Source organism: Mesoplodon bidens (assembly GCF_964165515.1).
Source record: "Mesoplodon bidens genome assembly, chromosome: 5".
In the NCBI taxonomy this organism is placed as follows: Eukaryota; Metazoa; Chordata; class Mammalia; order Artiodactyla; family Ziphiidae; genus Mesoplodon; species Mesoplodon bidens.
Genome location: NC_138161.1, coordinates 102,385,118 through 102,408,742, shown reverse-complemented (window position 1 = coordinate 102,408,742; position 23,625 = coordinate 102,385,118). Strand labels below are relative to the sequence as shown.

The 23,625-nt window shown below is 39.9% G+C and overlaps 2 protein-coding genes across 4 annotated transcripts in view; one reads left to right on the top strand and one right to left on the bottom strand.

Annotated features, from left to right (window-relative positions):
• The window catches only part of RFC4 (replication factor C subunit 4), a 243,151-nt gene that overhangs the window by 87,055 nt on the left and 132,471 nt on the right, over positions 1-23,625 (top strand). The gene's annotated exons all lie outside the window — the stretch shown is intronic.
• Positions 1-23,625, bottom strand: part of FETUB (fetuin B) — a 25,512-nt gene extending 1,887 nt beyond the window's left edge. For 2 of the 3 annotated variants that reach the window (XM_081234110.1, XM_081234111.1), the window contains exons 1-7: positions 23,297-23,625; positions 22,853-22,963; positions 21,225-21,312; positions 18,732-18,901; positions 17,919-18,017; positions 5,662-5,745; positions 3,667-4,647 (exon numbers count right to left, since the gene is read on the bottom strand). In XM_081234110.1, the coding sequence (XP_081090236.1) occupies positions 4,273-4,647; positions 5,662-5,745; positions 17,919-18,017; positions 18,732-18,901; positions 21,225-21,312; positions 22,853-22,963; positions 23,297-23,524 (1,155 nt within the window). In that variant the 5' untranslated portion in view covers positions 23,525-23,625 and the 3' untranslated portion in view covers positions 3,667-4,272. The remainder of the gene's footprint in view (positions 1-3,666; positions 4,648-5,661; positions 5,746-17,918; positions 18,018-18,731; positions 18,902-21,224; positions 21,313-22,852; positions 22,964-23,296) is intronic. The other variant, XM_081234112.1, reaches the window with a different exon arrangement.

Genomic DNA, 23,625 nt, shown 5'->3' with positions numbered 1-23,625 from the left:
AGCAACACTAGGGGCTTCCCTGGTGGCACAGTGGTTGAGAGTCCGCCTGCCAATGCAGGGGACACGGGTTCGTGCCCCGGTCCGGGAAGATCCCACGTGCTGCGGAGCGGCTGGGCCCATGAGCCATGGCCGCTGAGCCTGCGTGTCCGGAGCTGTGCTCCGCAACGGGAGAGGCCACAACAGTGAGAGGCCCGCGTACCGCAAAAAAAAAAAAAAAAAAAAAAAAAAAAAAAAATATATATATATATATATATATATATATATATATAAATATATATATATATATATATATTAGTAACGCTAGCTTTTAAATATCCAAACAGGACAGCTTCAGTGTAGTTTAGAATGACAGGATTAGTATGGAATCTGGCCAAGGTGTTACTAAGCGGCTCCAACCTAGGGTTGGAGGTGGAGAAAGCCATTAATTAGAACAAAACCATTTTATGTTTCAATAAGTTGAGCTCCTTAATGAGGCTTTTCTATTATTGCTACACTGGTCACACCCAATATGGAGCACCCTGGGTGAGCTCAATGCTGGTGGAGGGAAAGAGATGGGAACGCTGAGTGGATGGGAAAGGGCACCGAGGGTGAGAATCAGCTTTTCCTACATACTGTTGTGCTGAGACCTAAGGGTAGTCACTAGAGCCATGAATTCCCTTCCGCTCGCTTTATTGAACCTGAAAGACAAATACAGTGCTAGTGATGCGTTGTGTTTCTTGCTAGACCCTGATTGAAATAGGGTCATAGCCACCACATAATACCCCTACTTAGTCATTTTTCCTTCTTAAAGGAGGCAGATAAGAGTAATAGAGTGTGAATATTGTCTATTGCTCTTAAACAAATTATGCCAAGCCCTATGTGCCTCTTCTGAGAAACAGCTGCCAGGAGAGAGGACAATAGTTACATCTGTACGTTCCCTGTTGTATGAGTTTGCTAGGGCTTCCAGAACACAGTACCAAAAACTGGGTGGCTTGAACAACAGAAGTTAATCTCTCACAATTCTAGAGGCTACAAGTCCAAGATCAAGGTGTCAGAGGCCTCTCTCCTTGGCTTGTAGGATCTCTCCGCAGCATGTGGGATCTTCCCTGGTGGCACAGTGGTTAAGAATCCGCCTGCCAATGCTGGGAACATGGGTTCGAGCCCTGGTACGGGAAGATCCCACATGCCGCGGAGCAACTAAGCCCGTGCACCACACCTACTGAGCCCGCATGCCATAACTGTTGAAGCCCACAAGCCTAGAGTCTGTGCTCCACAACAAGAGAAGCCACAACGAGAAGCCCTCATATCGCAACAAAGAGTAGCCCCCACTTGCCTCAACTAGAGAAAGCCCACGCACAGCAACAAAGACACAATGCAGCCAAAAACAAAAAACAAAAAAAAAACCCAAACTGGACTACAATAGGTCAAAAATTTCCAGAACTGAGTGGAATGCTTATTTCAATTGGTATTTTGAGGTTTCCCAACTATTATCAGGAGTCTGAAATTACCTCTGCAAAAGATTAACTGAGGCAAGCAAATGACTGAAGAAAGATAAAATTGGTCCTGAAGCCTGAGGCTCTTCTTCCTTGGCTTCTTTGTCTCAGGCTCTGCCTCTGGCACCATCTTCTTTCTTTTCTACGATGCCTATGCCTCCACTATACCTTCAAATCCCTCATAATAATTCTTCCACCAAACTTTCCCTTTTCTCTGAAACTCTCCCCACTCCCTTTTCCTCTGCACTTGTCAGAACCTGTCTTTTTAAAATTAAGACTTCTGAGGATCCAGAGGCTAAGCCCTTAATTTCTTATACTACCTGGGCTGAAGCTGAAATGCAAGCCATAGTCAAAGACGTTCCCGAAGAAACTGAAGATCTCAATGATCCGCTGAGGACTTTAATATAGTCGTTCAAACTTATCAACCTGGTTTCTGTGACTTTTCTCAGCTAGTTCATATGCTCATTGGTGTAGGCCAGGCCCAGCACTGGATGAAAACTGCTGATTAGGAAAGTCCTGAAAGGTCTCTAGAGGTACAACTGGGAATCCAGCCTACTAACTTACTATGTGCAAGCTCAGGCAATTGCTAGGTGACTTTATGAAGCAATTCCTAGGGCTTTTCCAAAGCCTGTTGATGGGAACAAAATTCAGGTTTGCACACAAAACTCTGATGAACCTGTTCATGAATATTACAGTAGGCTTCAGATTCTGGTCTTCCTTCAGATGTTGATTCCACCCGGGTAGCCTTTAACTCTATGTTTATTAATGGGCTGAACCAGGACATTTCCCTTCTAGTAAAAAGGACCAGGATAGAAGGGAAACTATGTCCACTCCAGATTTAGAGAATCTGGCAAACCAGCTCTCTTGTACTCTAGATGAGTCACCTCCAAGGAAGACAGCCAAAATCTTAATCTTCCCACATGTAAGGGTATATGCATTTGGGGCACATAGAATCCCAGACAGGTTACAAAGGTTCAAAGACTGGTTAATAGGTAAGAAAGCAAGAATAGATGCCTTGGAGTACTAAAACAGTTCAAATAGTGGGGATCTCCAAGGAACCTCAAGAGGTTCCTGTCTCTGAACTCATTCCCTTTTGTTTAGGCCTTTTGAGAGATACCACACTTTTCTCCTTAGTCCCTCTGCTGTTATTCATTTATTAGGCTGAGACTTCTTAGAGAAGTATCATGCCTGAATGTCTTTGTCCAAAAAAGGGGAAATAATTCTAGAAAATGGACAGTCGTCATCTAAGTTATCCACCAGGTGAATTAAATGATCCTTTGAAATCGTTTTTATGTTCCATCTCTGATAATAGTAGAGCAGATTCTGGAAACACTGATCATTTGTCCGTTTTTTTTTTTTTTTTTTTTTTGCGGTACGCAGGCCTCTCACTGTTGTGGCCTCTCCCATTGCAGAGCACAGGCTCTGGACGTGCAGGCTCAGCGGCCATGGCTCACAGGCCCAGCCGATCTGTGGCACGTGGGATCTTCCCGGACCGGGGCACGAACCCGTGTCCCCTGCATCGGCAGGCGGACTCTCAACCACTGCGCCACCAGGGAAGCCCAGAGATTTTATCTATTTTGAAAAGACTTCTCCAGAAGAACTCTCCTTCAACCTCATGGAAAGGCCTCTATCAGGTACTGCTAGCCAGCTTTTGTGCCACCAAACTCCAAGGAATAGACTCTTGGATTCACGTGACACACCTAAAGAAAGTGCCAAACCCTAATTGGACCTGCCCATCATCTGGTGACCTGAAAGTAAAGATTTCCCAGAATTGAAGCAGATGACAGCTGATGAGACAGCTTTCCCAGGATAACCAGAACAGGCCTGTTGGAAGCTTGTTGCCAAAATTTTGATTATATAATGCTTCAGATGACCTCCAATGTCTAGGATCTTGATAAAATATGAACTTTAGATAAAAAGGGCCTGAGAGTTCTCCCTCCTACCCCTTCTTGTCATTTAAATGTGACCTTAATAGGTTTCTAATCTTCGTACTTTCCCTTTGGTTTGAGACACTACACCAAGGAAAGGTTCTTCCTGACACTGAATGACAAAAAGCCGTTGAAACTAGAACACCTGACTCTTGATCAGTGATGCTTTCAGAGAAAGATCTTGATGAAAAGGGGAGAAATGTAAAAAATTAATCAACAGAAACCTCAGTTCACAGAGTTGGGAGGCCAGAAGGGAGAGCTCTCACCTGTGACAATAGTACAGTCCTATAGGAAGAAGAAAGACGCTTCTTTCCTGGCAAGGACTCAGCCAATGAAAAGCCACGGACTTTTTGTTTAGTATGGCCCTTCCAACTTCCTCTTCCTCTCCATGAAGGTCTTCTCCTTCGCTTGCTGTTTGGGGGCTTGCCTGTGGCTCTCCACAGTTGCAGACCCCAAATCACAACCCTCTGCTGATCCTGAATAAATCCATCTTTCCTGGAGAGATATCTTCAGTCTATTTGTTTTAGGTTAACCTCAGAAAGATGAGGACATTCTTAGGTAAGGCCCTGTATCAGAAACAATTAGCTAAAAGTAAGAAGTCATTACAAAGAGAGAGGCAGACGATATGAGAGGCATCTATCCATGGCATGGGGCCTTGGATGGTTTAGGAGGGATGCAGCCCAGTGTGCAAGTGAACAGCTAAGTCTTATCTCCATTTCCGGGCAACATGATGAGACCAAGAGAAGTCAAAAAGACATACTTTATTACTTTATTAGCCTTCTCTATGTTTGAACTGTTTCTCTGTCCCCCTTTTCCCAATGACTCTCATCTCCTGTAGGGCAGTATGTCCCCCAGAATCATCTACGTGGTTCTCAAGGTGGGAGAATAAGAGAGTTGTCCTTTTGAGCCGGTCCTGGGCACTCAGCAGAGTGTTGTTCTTTTGAGGGGAAAGGCAAGACAACCAGCTTCTCCTCCATAGGCTCCAGGAAGAGGAAGGATACATCCAGTGGTTCTCCTTGGGGATCTGTGGTTAGATCCAGCTGCACAGGGAAGGTCTCAACAAGGCCCGTTCCCTGGGAACCGTTAGGCTTGTCATCCAAGTCAGGAAGGTACTGGACAGATCCTTTGAGCACGGCTTTGGCGGATGAGTTGGTGGGAGCTGTGTTTTTCTGCTGGGGCTCTTCCACCTTGGAGAGGTTCACAGGTCTCTGGTTAACAGTAGAGTTTTCACCTCTAGGGGTGGGAGCCTGAAATAAGAATGCTTTCAAATAAGGGAATGTCCTCCAAGAAAATCCCTGCCATGCCTGGTACTAGGTTACGCTGTTCTGTGCCTTTCTGATGAAACTTTCAAAGGGAGACTAGCTAGATGGGCCTCTGATTAAAGGGCTTAAAGGAAATTCCCTGTCATCTAGTAGTTAAGACTCCAGGCTTTCACTGCCATGGGCTGGGGTTCAACCCCTCGTTGGGAACCTAAGATCCCACAAGCCACATGGCCAAAACATTTTTTTAAATAAAAAAATGGTTAAAAAGCAAAACAGATAAGGGCCAGGGGGAACCAAACCTTTAGAAGCTTGACTGTAGGCTTCACAAATTTCAGAGCTGAACAATGATCCAGAGAGGTAAGATGGCTTGTTCAAAGTCCCTAGTAAGGTGTCTCACCACTCCTAGTAGTGGCAAAATAAGCCACCTTTATTGACTGTTTATTCTGTGCCAGGCCCAGGGCAGTGCCCTTCAACCAGATCCTCATGGGGATCTGAAGGAGGTAGGTATTGCAATCCAATTCTATAGATGAGGCAACCAAGACTCAGAGAGGTAGGAAATTGTCCATGTTCACACAACTTGTAGGTGGCAGAACAGGACTGGAACCCAGGTGGCCTGTCTCAACCACCCTCTCAACTACACCAGGTTACCTTATGGTAAGTGCTCAATAAATACTTCTGGAAAAGGATTCAGTATTTCCATGGAAACAAATTCTACCTATGGTTCAGGGTAAGAGTCTTTGGGACACTGAATTTAATATCTCAGAGGCCTGAGCCACTCAAGCTACAGGGGTCTTACTTATGCTAGAGGGACCATGTTGTAACTATAAGAAAGGGTGACAGGTCTTTCTTTTAGCTACCCTGTGGATGTGGCCTTAGGACACCCTGAATAAAGTGGTGATCATGGATTTTAGGAAAATAAAAGGAGAGGGTAGGGTAGGGGCAACTAAAATAATCTGCTCTTTTATTCACAGAAAGACAACCAATTAGACTAAAAAATACCTCTGATTTAAAGAAGTCACAAGTCACGGAGACGAACTTTTCTGAGTATTGTTCACTAAGAGAACTGTGGCAAATACCAACAGGCTAAAAAAAGGAAAATACAATGTCACATGTGTATTATGATTATCAATGATCATAAATGGAAATCAACTTGCCTTCTGATTACATAGACACACAGCCAATCAACACTTTCATGCTCCTACCATGTAATAGGTAGGCTTGAGCCAATCCTTTAGCTCATCCCTACCAAATAATCAGCCAAACTAGGCTAAATTACCTCCAATGAGAGAAACTCAGGATTTCTTGAGGAACAAACTCTATTAGAAAATTCTTTGTATTGAGCAGAAATCTGTGTCTATAGAACAGACACAGAAATCTGGGTCTATCTCTTGGCCACACTTCTACCCTTGGGTCAACTAGAAAACTTGTTTTCATCTCTCATATAGCAGCTCTTTATGTATGTTCCACCTGAGTTTTTGTTTCTCAGACAAGACTACTCTCATCTCCTTAAATTTTTCTTTATTTAAAAATAAAATAAGTTTGTTTTCTTATTAGAAATGTAATAAACAGTTATTTAGAATATGGATAAATAGAAAATAAAAAGACCTGTAACTACATGAAAGGTACCCGTTTCCTGCAGTGATTTGATTTCTTTTCTTCTAACATTTCTTCCTATGCATACATAATTTTTCTTCTAGAAAAACAGAATTATACTCTTCATAATATTTTATAACTCTCTTTGGCATTTAACAATATATAGTGAAAATCCATCTATGACACTGAATAGTTTTCTATGATTTTCTTTATAATGGCTAGCTAATATTCTTCTGTGTTATTTAACAAGTTCTCTTTTGTTATAAGCTGGATTGAATCTAATTTTTTTTTTTGTGTGTGTGTGTGGTACACAGGCCTTTCACTGTGGTGGCCTCTCCCCTTGCAGACCACAGGCTCTGGATGCGCAGGCTCAGTGGCCATGGCTCAAGGGCCTAGCCACTCCGCAGCATGTGGGATCTTCCTGGACCGGGGCACGAACCCATGTCCCCTGCATCGGCAGGCGGACTCTCAATAATTGCACCACCGGGGAAGCCCTGAATCTAATTTTTGATGTTTAAACATTGAAGCTATTTTCATATATCCTTAGGGTAAATTCCTAGAAGAGAAATTTTAGAGTCATAGAGTATGCATTTTTTTCAAGTGTAAACAGAGGGCCAGTGTAGACCAAGAGAAAATTACAACTGCAGGTCCAGTTATGTAAAAGACTTTAAACTCTTTTCTCTAATCCTCTTTCATTCTTCCTGGAATTTGGAAGAGCCACAGTTAAATAAATGATTGCAGGAGGGGGAGAAAGAGTGAAAGGACAGACCTTGACTTCTTCCTCACAGCAGGTTCTAAGCTCTAGGTCAGACTTGAGCTACAGGGAGGAAAAAGCTTTGAATTGGATATGAGATAGAAGTTTTGATTCAGAATTGACTAAAAGGAATTTTTAATACCTGAAAGTGAATCTTAATAATCTAAGTGAAATTGTTCTTATTACTGAATACAACCAGAAAGCTATGTGATCTGCCCGAGAGGGCATTGAGAAGTGAGAAAGGGAGATTCTACAGAAGATGATGAAGACATTTTCCCAATTATTCCTTAATATTCAATTGACTGGTTATGAAAGACTTTTGAGAGACATAGTTCAGATTCAAAGACACACATGGGTTGAAAATTAAAAGATGGAAAAAAATTTACAATGCAAACAGTAACAAAAAAGAGCTGGGAATGGCTATACAAATATCAGACAAAATTTACTTTAAGACAAAAATTGTTACTAGAGACAAGGAAAAACATTTTATAATGATAAAAGGCTCAATTTATTAGAAAGACACAACAACTATAAATATAATGCCCCTAATAATAGAGCCCCAAGGTACATAGGCAAAACCTGACAGAATTCAAGGAAGACATAGATAATTCAACAATAATAGTTGGAAACCTCATTTTCAATAATGGGTAAAACAAGTATGCAGAACATCAACAAAGAAACAGAAGTCTTGAACAACACTATAAACAAATTAAACCTAATAGACAATTACAGAATGCTTTACCTAACAACAGCAGAATACACATTCTACTCAAGTGTACATGGAAATTTCTCTAGTATATACCTTATGTTAAACCATAAAACAAGCTTCAATACACTTAAAAGAATTGAGATCACACAGAGTACATTCCCCAACCACAATGGGATGAAATTAGACATGAATAACAGAAGGAAATTGGAATTTTCACAAATATCTGGACATTAAATAACACTCTTAAATAACCAATTGGCCAAAGAAGAAATCACAAGGAAAATTAGAAAATATTTGGAGATGAATGGAAACAAAAACAACATGTATAACTTGTAAGATGCAGCTCAATCGTTTCTTAGAAGGAAATCTGTAGATGTAAATGCTTATGTTAAAAGCGAATAAAGATTGTAAATCAATAACCTAAACTTCTACCTTAAAAACTAGAAAAAGAAAAATAAACTAAGCCCAAAGCAAGCAAAAAGAAGGTTACAATAAAGAGTAGACAGGAAACAAATGAACTAGATAACAAAAAAAGAACAGAGAAAAAAATGAAACTGAAAGTTGATTCTTTTTTGAAAAACTTAATAAAATTGGCAAAGCTTTAGATAGACTAAGAAAAAAATGACTGAAACTACTAAAATTGGAATTAAATAGGGTACATCACTTCTAATCTTTCAGAAATAAAAATGGAATACTATGAACAAGTGTATGCTGGAAAATTGGATAACTTAGATGAAATAGACAAATTCCTAGGAAGATATGAACTACCAAAACTTACTCAAGAAGAAATATAAAACCTGAATAGACTTACAACAAGTAAAGAGATTGAATTATTAATCAAATAATCTTCCAACAAAGGAAAGCTCAGGCCCAGATGGCTTCACTGGGGAATTCTACCAAATATTTAAAGAAGAATGAATATCAACCTTTCACAAATTCTTCCAAAATAAAACAGAAGAGGAGGGAAAATTTGCCAATTCATTCTATGAAGCCAATATTAGACTCATATGAAAATCAGGCAGATAGGACACAGAAAAACTACAGACCAATGTCTCTTATAAATATGAGATTAAAAATCTTTAAAAGAAAAAAACAACCACTGGCGAACTGAATTCAGGACTTCCCTGGTGGCGCAGTGGTTAAGAATCCGGCTGCCAGTGCAGGGGACATGGGCTCGAGCCCTGGTCTGGGAAGATCCCACATGCTACAGAGCAACTAAGCCCGTGCACCACAACTACTAAGCCTGCACTCTAGAGCCCATGAGCCACAACTACTGAAGCCCACGTGCCTAGAGCCCATGCTTCACAACAAAAGAAGCCACTGCAATGAGAAGCCCGTGCACTGCAACAAAGAGTATCCCCTGCTCGCTGCAGCTAGAAAAAGCCCGCATGCAGCAACAAAGACCCAACACAACCAAAAATAAATAAATAAAGTTTTTAAAAACTCTGAATTCAGAAATATATAAATGGGGTTATACACCACGATCAATTGTGATTAATCCCCAAAGCACAAGTCTGTTTTGATGTAAAAAAATCATTGTTATGTACAATATTAATAGATTAAAGGAGAAAAAGAAAACCAAACGATTATCTCATTAACACAGAAAAGGCATGAGACTAACTCTAACACTGTTTTTTGATAAAAACATTCAACAAACTAGTAGGACTAGATGGGAACTTTCTCAACTTGATAAAAAAGCAGCTATGAAAAGCCTACAGTTACCATCATATTAAATGATGAAATACTGAATGCTTTCCTCCTAAAATCAGGAATAAGATAAGGATGTCTGCTCTCCCCATCTCTATACAGCATTGTACTGGAAGTTCTAGTCAAGAAAATTAGGTAAGAATTAGAAGTCATTTAGATTGGAAAGGAAGAACTAAAACTATTTGTAGAAGACAATCTTGTATACAGAAAGTCCTAAGGACTCTACCAGAAAACTATTAGAACTCTAAAAATGAGTTCAACGAGGTTACAGGATACAAGATCAAAATACAAAAATCAATTATACTTCTATATATTTGCAATGAACAATCCAAAAATAAAATTGAGAAGACAAATACATTATATCAGCATCAAAGAGGATAAAATACTTAGCTATACAAGAAAGTGAAAGTTTTGGACACTGAAGACTACAAAACATTAATTAAGTCCTAAAAATTAAATAAGTCCTAAACAAATGGAAAGACATTCCATATTCATGGGCTGGAAGAATTACTATTTTTAAGATGACAGTACTTACTATATACATTGGTCTACAGATTCAATGAAATCCCTATCAAATTTCCTGCTTTTTAAAGATAGAAACTGACAAGTTGATTCTAAAGTTGGTTTATTATGAAAATGCAAAGAATCCAAAATACCCAAAACAATCTTAAATAGGTAAAAAAAAAATAGGAGGGCTCAGACTTCTCAATTCAAAATTTACTACAAAACTATAATACTGGAGATAGTGTGGTACTGGTATAAGAATAGATATGCAGATCAATGGAATAAAATTGAAGGTACAAAAATAAACCCTTACAGAGAGAGCAGACAGCAGAAGCAAGAAGAACTACAGTCTTGCAGCCTGTGGAACAAAAACCACATTCACAGAAAGATAGACAAGATGAAAAGGCAGAGGACTATGTACCAGATGAAGGAACAAGATAAAACCCCAGAAAAACAACTAAATGAAGTGGAGGTAGGCAACCTTCCAGAAAAAGAATTCAGAATAATGAGAGTGAAGATGATCCAGGACCTCAGAAAAACAATGGAGGCAAAGATTGAGAAGATGCAAGAAATGCTTAACAAAGACCTAGAAGAATTAAAGAACAAACAAACAGAGATGAACAATAAAATAACTGAAATGAAAACTACACTAGAAGGAATCAATAGCAGAATAACTGAAGCAGAAGAACAGATAAGTGACATGGAAGACAGAAGGGTGAAATTCACTGCTGCGCAACAGACTAAAGAAAAAAGAATGAAAAGAAATGAAGACAGCCTAAGAGACCTCTGGGACAACATTAAACTCACCAACATTCACATTTCAGGGGTCCCAGAAGGAGAAGAGAGAGAGGAAGGACCCGAGACAATATTTGAAGAGATTATAGTTGAAAACTTCCCTAACATGGGAAAGGAAATAGCCACCCAAGTCCAGGAAGTGCAGAGAATCCCATACAGGATAAACCCAAGGAGAAACACGCCGAGACACATAATAATCAAATTGGCAAAAATTAAAGACAAAGAAGAATTATTGAAAGCAGCGAGGGAAAAATGACAAATAACATACAAGAGAACTCCCATAAGGATAACAGCTGATTTCTCAGCAGAAACTCTACAAGCCAGAAGGGAGTGGAATGATATACTTAAAGTGATGAAACGGAAGAAGCTACAACCAAAATTACTCTACCCAGCAAGGATCTCATTCAGATTCAATGGAGGAATCAAAAGCTTTACAGACAAGCAAAAGCTAAGAGAATTCAGCACCACCAAACCAGCTCTACAACAAATGCTAAAGGAACTTCTCTAAGTGGGAAACACAAGAGAAGAAAAGGACCTACAAAAACAAACCCAAAACAATTAAGAAAATGGTCATAGGAACATACATATCGCTAATTACCTTAAACATGAATGGATTAAATGCTCTAACCAAAAGACACAGGCTTACTGAATGGATACAAAAACAAGACCCATATATATGCTGTCTACAAGAGACCCACTTCAGACCTAGGGACACATACAGACTGAAAGTGAACAGATGGAAAAAGATATTCCATGCAAATGGAAATCAAAAGAAAGCTGGAGTAGCAATACTCATATCAGATAAAATAGACTTTAAAATAAAGAATGTTACAAGAGACAAAGAAGGACGCTACATAATGATCAAGGGATCAATCCAAGAAGAAGATATAACAATTATAAATATATATGCACCCAACATAGGAGCACCTCAATACATAAGGCAACTGCCACCAGCTCTAAAAGAGGAAATCGAAAGTAACACAATAATAGTGGGGCACTTTAACACCTCACTTACACCAATGGACTGATCATCCAAACAGAAAATTAATAAGGAAACACAAGCTTTAAATGACACAATAGACCAGATAGATTTAATTGATATTTATAGGACATTCCATCCCAAAACAGCAGATTACAGTTTCTTCTCAAGCGCGCATGGAATATTCTCCAGGATAGATCACATCTTGGTTCACAAATGAAGCCTCAGTGAATTTAAGAAAATTGAAATCATACCAAGCATCATTTCTGACCTCAACACTATGAGATTAGAAATGAATTACAGGGAAAAGAACGTAAAAAACACAAACACATGGAGGTTAAACAATACATTACTAAATAACCAAGAGATCACTGAAGAAATCAAAGAGGAAATCAAAAAATACCTAGAGACAAATGACAGTGAAAACACAATGATCCAAAACCTATGGGATGCAGCAAAAGCAATTCTAAGAGGGAAGTTTATAGCAATACAATCCTACCACAAGAAACAAGAAAAATCTCAAATAAACAATCTAACCTTACACCTAAAGGAACTAGAGAAAGAAGAACAAACAAAACCCAAAGTTAGCAGAAGGAAAGAAATCATAAAGATAAGAGCAGAAATAAATGAAATAAAAACAAAGAAAACAATTGCAAAGATCAATAACACTAAAAGCTGGTTCTTTGAGAAGATAAACAAAATTGATAAACCTTTAGCCAGACTCATCAAGAAAAAGAGTGAGAGGACTCAAATCAATAAAATTAAAAATGAAAAAAGAGAAGTTACAACAGACACCGCAGAAATACAAAGCATCCTAAGAGACTACTACAAGCAACTCTATGCCAATAAAATGGACAATCTGGAAGAACTGGACAAATTCTTAGAGAGGTATAACCTTCCAAGACTGAACCAAGAAGAAATAGAAAATATGAACAGACCAATCACAAGTAATGAAATTGAAACTGTGATTAAAAATCTTCCAACAGGGGCTTCCCTGGTGGCGCAGTGGTTGGGAGTCCGCCTGCCGATGCAGGGGACACGGGTTCGTGTCCCGGTCTGGGAAGATCCCACATGCCGTGGAGCGGCTGGGCCCGTGGGCCGTGGCCGCTGAGCCTGAGAGTCTGGAGCCTGTGCTCCGCAACGGGAGAGGCCACAGCAGTGAGAGGCCCGTGTACCGCAAAAAAAAAAAAAAAAAAAAATCTTCCAACAAACAAAAGTCCAGGACCGGATGGCTTCACAGGTGAATTTTTTTTCCCCCACAGGTGAATTTTATCAAACATTTAGGGAAGAGCTAACACCCATCCTACTCAAACTCTTCCAAAAAATTGCAGAGGAAGGAACACTCCCAAATTCATTCTATGAGGCCACCATCACCCTGACACTAATACCAGAGAAAGATACTACAAAAAAAGAAAATTACAGACCAATATCACTGATGAATATAGATGCAAAAATCCTCAACAAAATACTAGCAAACAGGATCCAACAACACATTAAAAGGATCATACACCATGATCAAGTGTGATTCATCCCAGGAATGCAAGGATCAATCCTTCAATATATGCAAATCAATCGATGTGATACATCATATTAACAAACTGAAGAATAAAAACCATATGATCATCTCAATAGATGCAGAAAAACCTTCTGACAAAATTCAACACCGATTTATGATAAAAACTCTCAAGAAAGTGGGTATAGAGGGAACCTACCTCAACATAATAAAGGCCATATACGACAAACCCACAGGAAACATCATTCTCAATGGCGAAAAGCCGAAAGCATTTCCTCTAAAATCAGGAACAAGACAAGGATGTCCACTCTCACAACTATTATTCAACATAGTTTTGGAAGTTCTAGCCATGGCAATTGAGAAGAAAAAGAAATAAAAGGAATACAAATTGAAAAGAAGAAGTAAAACTGTCACTGTTTGCAGATGACATGATACTGTACATAGAGAATCCTAAGGATGCCACCAGAAAACTACTAGAGCTAATCAATGAATTTGGTAAAGTTGCAGGAAACAAAATTAATGCACAGAAATCTCTTGCATTCCTATACACTAATGATGAAAAATCTGAAAGAAAAATTAAGGAAACACTCCCATTTACCATTGCAACAAAAAGAATAAAATGCCTAGGAATAAACCAACCTTGGGAGACAAAAGACAAAAGTTTCCTACCTAGGCAGAAAACTATGTCTACTGATGAAAGAAATTAAAGATGATACCAACAGATGGAGAGATACACCATGTTCTTGGATTAGAAGAATCAATATTGTGAAAATGACTATACTACCCAAAGCAATCTACAGATTCAATGCAATCCCTATCAAATTACCAATGGCATTTTTTACAGAACTAGAACAAAAAATCTTAAAATTTGTATGGAGACACAAAAGATCCCGAATAGCTAAAACAGTCTTGAGCGAAAAAAGTGGAGCTGGAGGAATCAGACTCCCTGACTTCAGACTATACTAAAAAGCTAAAGTAATCAAGACAATATGGTACTGGCACAAAAACAGAAATATAGATCAATGGAACAAGATAGAAAGACCAGAGATAAACCCACACACCTATGGTCAGCTAATCTATGACAAAGGAGACAAGGATATACAATGGAGAAAAGACAGTCTTTTCAATGAGTGGTGCTGGGAAAACTGGACAGCTACATGTAAAAGAATGAAATTAGAACACTCCCTAACACCATACACAAAAATAAACTCAAAATGGATTCAAGACGTAAATGTAAGACCGGACACTATAAAACTCTTAGAGGAAAACATAGGAAGAACACACTTTGACATAAGTCACAGCAAGGTCCTTTTTGATCCACATCCTAGAGTAATGGAAATAAAAACAAAAATAAACAAATGGGACCTAATGAAACTTAAAAGCTTTTGCACAGCAAAGGAAACCATAAACAAGATGAAAAGACAACCCTCAGAATGGGAGAAAATATTTGCAAATGAATCAACGGACAAAGGATTAATCTCCAAAATACATAAACAGCTCCTGCAGCTCAATATTAAAAAAACAAACAACCCAATCCAAAAATGGGCAGAGGGCCTAAAAAGACATCTCTCCAAAGAAGACATACAGATGGCTAAGAAGCATATGAAAAGCTGATCAACATCACTAATTATTAGAGAAATGCAAATCAAAACTACAGTGAGGTATCACCTCACACCAGTTAGAATGGGCATCATCAGAAAATGTACAAACAACAAATGCTGGAGAGGGTGTGGAGAAAAGGGAACCCTCTTGCCCTGTTGGTGGGAATGTAAATTGATACAGCCACTATGGAGAACAGTATGGAGGTTCCTTATAAAACTGAAAATAGAATTACCATATGATCTACCAATCCCACTACTGGGCATATACCCAGAGAAAACCATAATTCAAAAAGACACATGCACCCCAATGTTCATTGCAGCACTACTTACAATAGCCAGGTCATGGAAGTAACCTAAATGCCCATTGACAGACAAATGGATAAAGAAGATGTGGTACATATACACAATGGAATATTACTCAGCTATAAAAAGGAACGAAATTGGGTCTTCTGTTGAGACATGGATGGATCTAGAGACTGTCATACAGAGTGAAGTAAAAGAAAAACAGAAAGAGAAAACCAAATATCGTATATTAATGCATATATATGGAGTTAGAAAAATGGTACAGATGAACTGGTTTGCAGGGCAGAAATTGAGACACAGATGTAGAAAACAAACGTATGGACACCAAGGGGGGAATGTGGCAGGGGGTGTGGTAGTGGTGTGATGAATTGGGAGATTGGGATTGACATGTATACACTGATGTGTATAAAATTGATGACTAATAACAACCTGCTGTATAAAAAAATAAATAAAATACAATTCAAAAGTTCAAAAAAAAAGGGCTTCCCTGGTGGCGCAGTGGTTGAGAGTCCACCTGCCGATGCAGGGGACACGGGTTCGTGCCCTGGTCCAGGAAGATCCCACATGCTGTGGAGCGGCTAGGCCCGTGAGACATGGCCACTGAGCCTGCATGTCCAGAGCCTGTGCTCCGCAACGGGAGAGGCCACAACAGTGAGAGGCCCGCATACCGAAAAAAAAAAAAAAACTCTTACATTTATAGTCAGTTGATCTTCAAAAAGTATGTCAATACAATTAAATGGGGGAAATAATAGCCTTTTCAACCAATGGTGCTGGGACAACTGGAGATCCACAAGCAGAAGAATGAAATTGAACCTCCTACCTCATATCATATACAAAAATTAACTCAAAAGTGGGTCAGAGGGGACTTCCCTGGCTGTCCAGTGGATAAGACTCTGTGCTTCCAATGCAGGGACAGGGGTTTGATCCCTGGTCAGGGAACTAAGATCCCACATGCAACTAAAATCCCACATGCCATGCAGTGTGGCCAAAAAAAAAAAAAGGGTCAGAGACTTAAAGTTAAAACTATAAAACTCTTAGAGGAATACAGAGGAGTAAATCTTAGTGATCTTGGATTAGGTAATGGATTCTTAGATATGACACAAAAAGCACATTCAACAAAAGAAAAAATATAAGGAAGATTTCATTAAAATTAAAAATTTCTGTACTTCAAAGAACATCATCAAGAAAATGAGTAGACAATTCAGAGAATGGGAGAAAATATTTGAAAATCATATATCTGACAAGGGGATTATATCCAGAATATGTAAAGAATTCTTACAATTCAACAATAAAAAGATAAATAATCTAAGTTTTAAATGACAAAGGATTTGAATAGACATTCCTCCAAAGAATACATACAAATGGCCAAAAAGCACATTAAAAGATATTCAATCATTAGCCATTAGGAAAATTCAAATATAACCAAAATGAGAGACTACTTCATATTCAGTAATATAGCTATAATAAAAAGGACAGATCATAATAATAAGCATTGGCAAAAACATGAAGAAATTGAAACCCTCACACATTGCTGATGGGATTATGAAACTGTTGCCATCACTTTGGAAAACAGTTTGCAGTTAGTTGAAAGGTTAAACATAGAATTCTCATATGACCCAGCAGTCCCACTCTAAGGTATGTACTCAAAAGAAATGAAAACATATGTATACATAAAAACTTATACACAGGGAATTCCCTGGCCATCCAGTGGTTAGGACTCGGTGCTTTCACTGCCATGGGCCTAGGTTCAACCCTTCCTTGGTTGGGGAACTAAGATCCCGCAAGCCAAAAGAAAAAAACTTATACACAAATGTTCATAGTAGTACTATTCGTAACATCTCAAATGAGGAAACAACTCAAATATCAATCAACTGTTGAATGGATTAACAATACATGGCATATCCATGCAATGAAATATTATTTGGCCATTAAAAGAAACGAAGCACTGATACATCAATGCTGAACAAGGATAACCCTTAAAAACATTTTGCTAAGTGAGAGAAGCCAGACACAAAAGGCCACATACAGTGTGATTCCATTATATAAAATGTTCAAAAAATGTAGTCATAGAGTCAGTAAGTAGATTAGTGGCTTCCGGGAGCATGGGTGAGAGGGCAAGGGGAATGACTGCTAATGGATGTGGAGTTTCTTTTTGGGCTGATGAAAATATTCTAAAACTAGATAGTGGTGATTACACCACAACTCTATGAATAGACTAAAAAATAACGACTTGTACACCTTAAAAGGGTGAATTTTATGGTGTGTGAATTATATCTTAATAAAACTTTATTATAACTAAGTGAATAAGGGGGGGAAAAAGCTTGTATTTTTCCTAATTGTGCTACAATACATTTTGCCAATTGACATTCCTACTAGGTGTGCTTCAGATAGTTTCAGGGCACCCTCCCCATCTTGGCTGCATTCTTTGAAAGAAGCCCTGTTTCACTTTGTCCTTCTTAAAGAGAGGTCCAAGGAATGGAACACCATGCTGTATTCCAAATGTAACTAGGTCTGTTTGGATAAAAGCAGGACTACCACCAACCACTGAGAAGATTTGTCTATATTTTTATAGACTCCTATGATCATTTTTTGCAAAGGCATCACATTGCTGATGAAAACTGCATTTACAATAAAATATTATTGTATCTGGGCCATCTCTACCTAGTCAGTTGCTCCTTAAGGGGAAGAAAAGTATCTCATGCATTACAACACTTCATGTATAATTTATGCTCAATAAATATATATAGATGATCTGTGAGCACAAAGCTTAAATTATGAGGACATTCAACAATACTCACCACAGAGTTAGGGGGCTGAAGTGCACAGCTGCTAGCCTGGGACTTGGTACATGACTCTTTGATTAAATATTCTACAAAGTAGGCGGGGCCAAACACCCACTGGTAGGAGACAAGAGGTGAGAAATAAAAATCAAACCTTCTCAAGTGGAGAAATGACTCAGGTTTGGCAACATTATATTTACAGAAACCATACATTCCCAGAGTCATTGTCAACACAGGTCTCTTTTTGTCCCTGTAATCCCCACCATGATCAAACCATGTATTATGATTTTGTTGTTTAGAAAACATAATCACCATACTTTTCTTCCCTTCTTAAGGATTTAAATGGGCTCTAAAAACCTTCCCCTGGGTGAGCTTATTTTTCCTCATGTAAATTTGTTTTTAAATTAGCTTTTCTCCATATGATACATATCAACATAATTCAGGTACAAATGAACATTTCCCCTAACCCATAAAACTCAACATCCACTCCTGTACTTAAAACACAGAATAGAAGTTGACTTGCTAAGTGGTCCAAGGTCAACCAGATACGGGAATGTGGTAGTAAATAGTGAACTTAAGTAGAATAACCCAGGGAGACTGTGAGTCCATTTCCCTTCTTGCCTTCAAGGCAATGAAGTAAAATCATATCACACAACTCTAATGGAAATCCCATGGAATGACTCAGAAACTAAAACATGATTGAATGTGCATCAGGGTTACCAAAGGTAGGGAATGAAGCAAAGGCTCTTAGGGTTCTAATCAAAAAGGGGGCCTCGATAGCAATAGCAACAGTTATGAGACATATTGTTGTAACTAGCCTTTCAGCCTCACCTGACTAGAAGTCTTGGTGATTTTGACGAGATCATACTGCTTCGAGGGGCTCTTATTGTTGTATCTTGCAAGAGACTCAGTAGCAGTTTCCAGGAACCTGGGGTCTGACAAATCATAGGGGCTGGAGCTGGGGCAGTCAGGGCACATCATGCTAATCTCCCTTCGAGAAACTGTTGATGCCAAAGGGAGCAAGTTTAAAAATAAAACTCCTTAATGATACATAATCCTATAAATCATATGATCACAACAGAAGCAGAGATTGAAAGAAAAAAAGATAATGCTCAGCTTTGTCAAGGATGGAGTAGAAAAGCATTATTTAGAAAGAAAGTTAGCTTTCTGCAGAGTTTTCTGCAATGAGTGTGTATTACTTTCATAATTTAAAAGGAAACAAAGCAATATTTTTTCACCTTACACAAATTTTTTTACCCTAGGAATTTAGTTAAAAAACACATAATATAGTACAGTTGACCCTTGAACAACACGGCGGTTAGGGGTGCTGACCCTCCACACAGCCAAAAATCCCAGTTTAACTTTACATTCAGCCCTCCGTATCCACAGTTCTGCATCCACAGATTCAACCAACTGCATATAGTGTAACATTACAGTATGTATTTAGTGAAAACAAAATCCACGTATGAGTGGACCATGATAGTTAGTTCAAACCCATGTTGTTCAAGGGTCAACTGTATATTGGTATAAAAACATTTTCTTAATTAGTTCAATATCTTCCACCATTATTGCCTCTGTAAAGCAGACTGAGTTGGGATTTCATTACCGTCATGTTTTATTTACCTTTTAGTTGCCAACACCTAACATAATGTCTAATGCATGGTTGCTGCTTAGTAAATACCTGCTGAATGAATGAGTGAGTGAATGACACACAGAAGGTGGAAGCACACCCTCTTTGGTTAGAAAATGCAAGTGACCTGGAAAATAAAAGTTGATCAAATCACTGTATGACTGGGTAAGATAATCACACTAATGGTACAGCTAGAATGTCTGATTGGGAGGAGCTGGGGGTGGCAAAACTTGTATAAAAGTCAGGCTAGGAAACTTGTCTAGAAGTTGTTTTGACAAAGCAAGCACATTGCTTTGATCAACTGTGTGTTTATTTGGATGTATTCGGGCATTTTGTGGGGAAGTTACACCCACAGCTGTCACTCCCAGCGCCATCCCCACATGTCATTTCCTGACCTCCCATACCTCAGGTACCTAGGACTTCCATTTAAGACCTGATCCGTTTTATTGGTTGTTGTCCTCTAATTTAGGCGAGTCTCATCTTCACAACCAGGAAGGTTTAGATCTGTTGCCCTGTCTCTCAAAGGAACCAACGGCATTATTATCACCTAGAGCTTGTTAGAAATGCAGAACCTCAGGCCCTGCCCCAGACCTATGGAATCAGAATTTGCACTTGAACAAGATCTCCCAGGGGAGTCACACACACATAATGAGTAGCTATACTCAATGATGAGTAGCCATATCCTATTTTCCCATGCCATGGATGCTTGCTTTTCAAAGAGAGACCCAGAATGTATGTATTTATTAATTTATTCAATGATATTACAGACTCCTTACACTTGATAGGAACTGGGGGAGAGTTGAAGCAGAGAGGAAGAAGGGATAAAACGTTCTACACAATATAAGACAGAAGACCCCAAATCAAGGCAGTGCATGGTCTGTACTCCATGAATGGTTAGGTTAAAGTTGTATAGGGTTGTAGAATAGGAAAGCACCACTTCTTGTTTGTTTTTTGAGGGGAGGGGGAGTTTCTTGAATAGAGAATGTGGTGGAGGAAGCAGCATTGACAATGATCTTTTTTTTTTTTTTTTTTTTTTTTGCGGTACGCGGGCCTCTCACTGTTGTGGCCTCTGCCATTGCGGAGCACAGGCTCCGGACGCGCAGGCTCAGCGGCCACGGCTCACGGGCCTAGCCGCTCCACGGAATCTTCCCGGACCGGGGCACGAACCCATGTCCCCTGTATCGGCAGGCGGACTCTCACCCACTGCGCCACCAGGGAAGCCCTGACAATGATCTTTAAAGAATACTTATGAGTTCCAAGGGCAGAGGTTATCAGTGGAGGGCATCCTCAGCAGAGGGAGAAGAACAAACAAGATGCAGAGATTGGAAAGTGTGATGTGTATTCAGAAGATAGTGAGCGATCCAGTTGAATGGAGGGCAGAGTTGGTATAGTCAAGGGAGTATGGCAGAAATAGTTAGAAAGGAAGCCTGGGGACCAGTCAAAGAGATTATGCCATTTAAGTCAGACTGAAAATTTAGGATTTGATGTAGGACACAATACAGAGCTATTGCAGGTTATTTAGGAAGATTAATTGTGGGAAGAAGAGCAGTGCAAGTGTTGAATATATGAAGAACTTGGCTTTGGAATGAATAGGAAGTAAGGATGGGAGAAACCCTATACACTATAGCATAGTGTAGTTAAATGCTCTTTTTCCATCTATTATTAAAATGCACAAAATCAAAGTGATCTCTTACCTGGGCGAAGAGTACAATTATAAGCAGGTAAATAGAAAATTCTTCTTGCCTTATTAATGTAAAATATTGCTTTGCATTGACCATAAACCTGGAACCAACAAATACATTTTATGACGCAGTGGAATGAGCTAAGACTTTTAAATACCCCCAGAATGAAATTGGACATTTCTTTTTTTTTTTTTGTGGTACACGGGTCTCTCACTGCTGTGGCCTCTCCCATTGTGGAGCACAGGCTCCGGACGCACAGGCTCAGTGGCCACGGCTCACGGGCCCAGCCGCTCCGTAGCATGTGGGATCCTCCCAGACCGGGGCATGAACCCCCGTCCCCTGCATCGGCAGGCGGACTCTCAACCACTGCGCCACCAGGGAAGCCCTGGACATTTCATTTTTAAAGAACAAGAAACTTAAGGTCAATTTTAGTAGTTTTGGGTGGGGAAACTGCCAGCTGATTATTAAACAGTTTAACCTTCTCCTGAGACACAGCTTGACTTCTTCCCAGCCTCCTTCCTGCTTAGATGAGACTGTGTGAAACTGAGTTCTAACCACAGCGAGGTGAGAAGAAGTGATGTGTAACCACTTCCAGGTCTAGCCCATAAAGCTCTCCCATGTGCTATCTGTCCTCCATGCTCTTTCCCTTTCCATAGCTTGATGCAGATGAGCATGGCGACCACAGAAGCCACGAGCTGAAGGCAGCAGAGTCTAGAGCCACAACATGGAAGGTACCTGGGTCTCCAAATCACTCCTGGAGGAAAGCCCCTTCCTGATCAAGAATTTCTATTTTGAACTTTATGTGAATGGGAATCAACTTCTATCATTTTGCCATCAGTATACGCTTTTTAGTGTATGTGTTATGGCAGCTAGTGTCACCTTAACAAATGTAATTCACAATACGGTAAATAGACTATTTGCTTTTCAAAACCAGGTAGGTGCAGTTTGACAAATTTGGTTAAATGATTAGAAAAAGATATCTTGGTCAAATAGTTCACTTCTAAACACCTGTATCACACTCCTGTACTCATAAAATTTCATATAAATTAATGAAAATAACCTCAGGATAATTGAGAACCAAATGAAAACTGACTATGTTATTTTCAAGCCTCTTCTATGGTCATCTTTAATAAGATCAATTCTGACTCCCTTTAGGTTCTATGATTCCAGGAAATCCTTCCATGGAACCGCTGAGAGCTCCCATACCATAGCCCTCCCTGTCCCCAGCCTCAAATCTCATATCAGTGTTCAGTGAAACAAACTAAAGCAAAATAAAACAAATTTAAAAGTTCCCCCTCCATTACTTCTACAGTTTTCCTTAGACACACTTCCAGAGCACTACACCTCAGATCTTTTTTTCTCAATTTAAACACTAGCTCAGAGCCTATAGAAAGGTCTTGGAGGTAGGAAATAATTTGGGGGCAACTTTTCAATTCTGGTGTCATGACCCCAGTGGGAGCCTCAGACACCCCTCTGATTAAACTCTATTTTGTCTGTAGAATTGGAATAACCACATAGGCACCCCGCCAAAGAGATTTTAAAGAGGGACATTTAAAGATGGTACACATTGAACCATCTTCATCCTGTAGACAGAGAACACCTAGTTTTTCCCCCTCAAGCTCCTGGACACAAGTACTTACCGATTCATGTAAGACCCTCACCCCACAATCCTTCCACGACCTCCTGCTGAGCACATGGCAGCCAGTCTCTAACACGTCCAGCGTGAAATAGAACAGAGACCCCAGACCAGCCTGTGGGAAGGGGAGGAGAAATGCACAACCCACATGAAGCAGAAACCCCTAAAGACCAGCAAAAAAGGTCCCTGCTTTATGGCCAAACCAAAGGCTATGACGTTTGTGACGATTTCTTATAAACGGTGGGACTCACGTTTCTGAGCAGATACCGTTAGCACTTGTCTCTAATAACAATAAGAGCCTGTAGCGCCCTGGCAGAGGAGAGCAACATGTACTCAGCAGGGTTTCTGATTTGGAAAACACCTGCCAACAGGTGTCTCTGGGTTCCCGTCCCCTGGCCAGCCTCCCCAAACTGTGCAAACACCTGCCCCAGACGGTACTGCCACTTACCTCTTGTCTGTGTTCACGGGCATTGCTCACTCGGTTGAGGCTCAGCACGTAGCCGTCCTTTCGGTCCCTGTTGATGTCCTGCAGGATGAAGTTCGCGATATCCAGCACATATGAACTGTCGCAGGCAAGGGAGAGGAGAGGCGAGGGGCTGGGGTCTGGCTGGGGTGGAGGTGCAGCCCCGCAGCACGCGGCCAGGGTGCAGAGCGCCAGGGGTAGAAACAAACTCATCCTGTGGGGAGCAAGGCCCAGGAGGGGTCAGTATGCAGAGCTGCAGGCACCGGGCTGTTTATAGGGCTCTGAGGCCAACTTGAGCAGCTTTGTGATTGCAA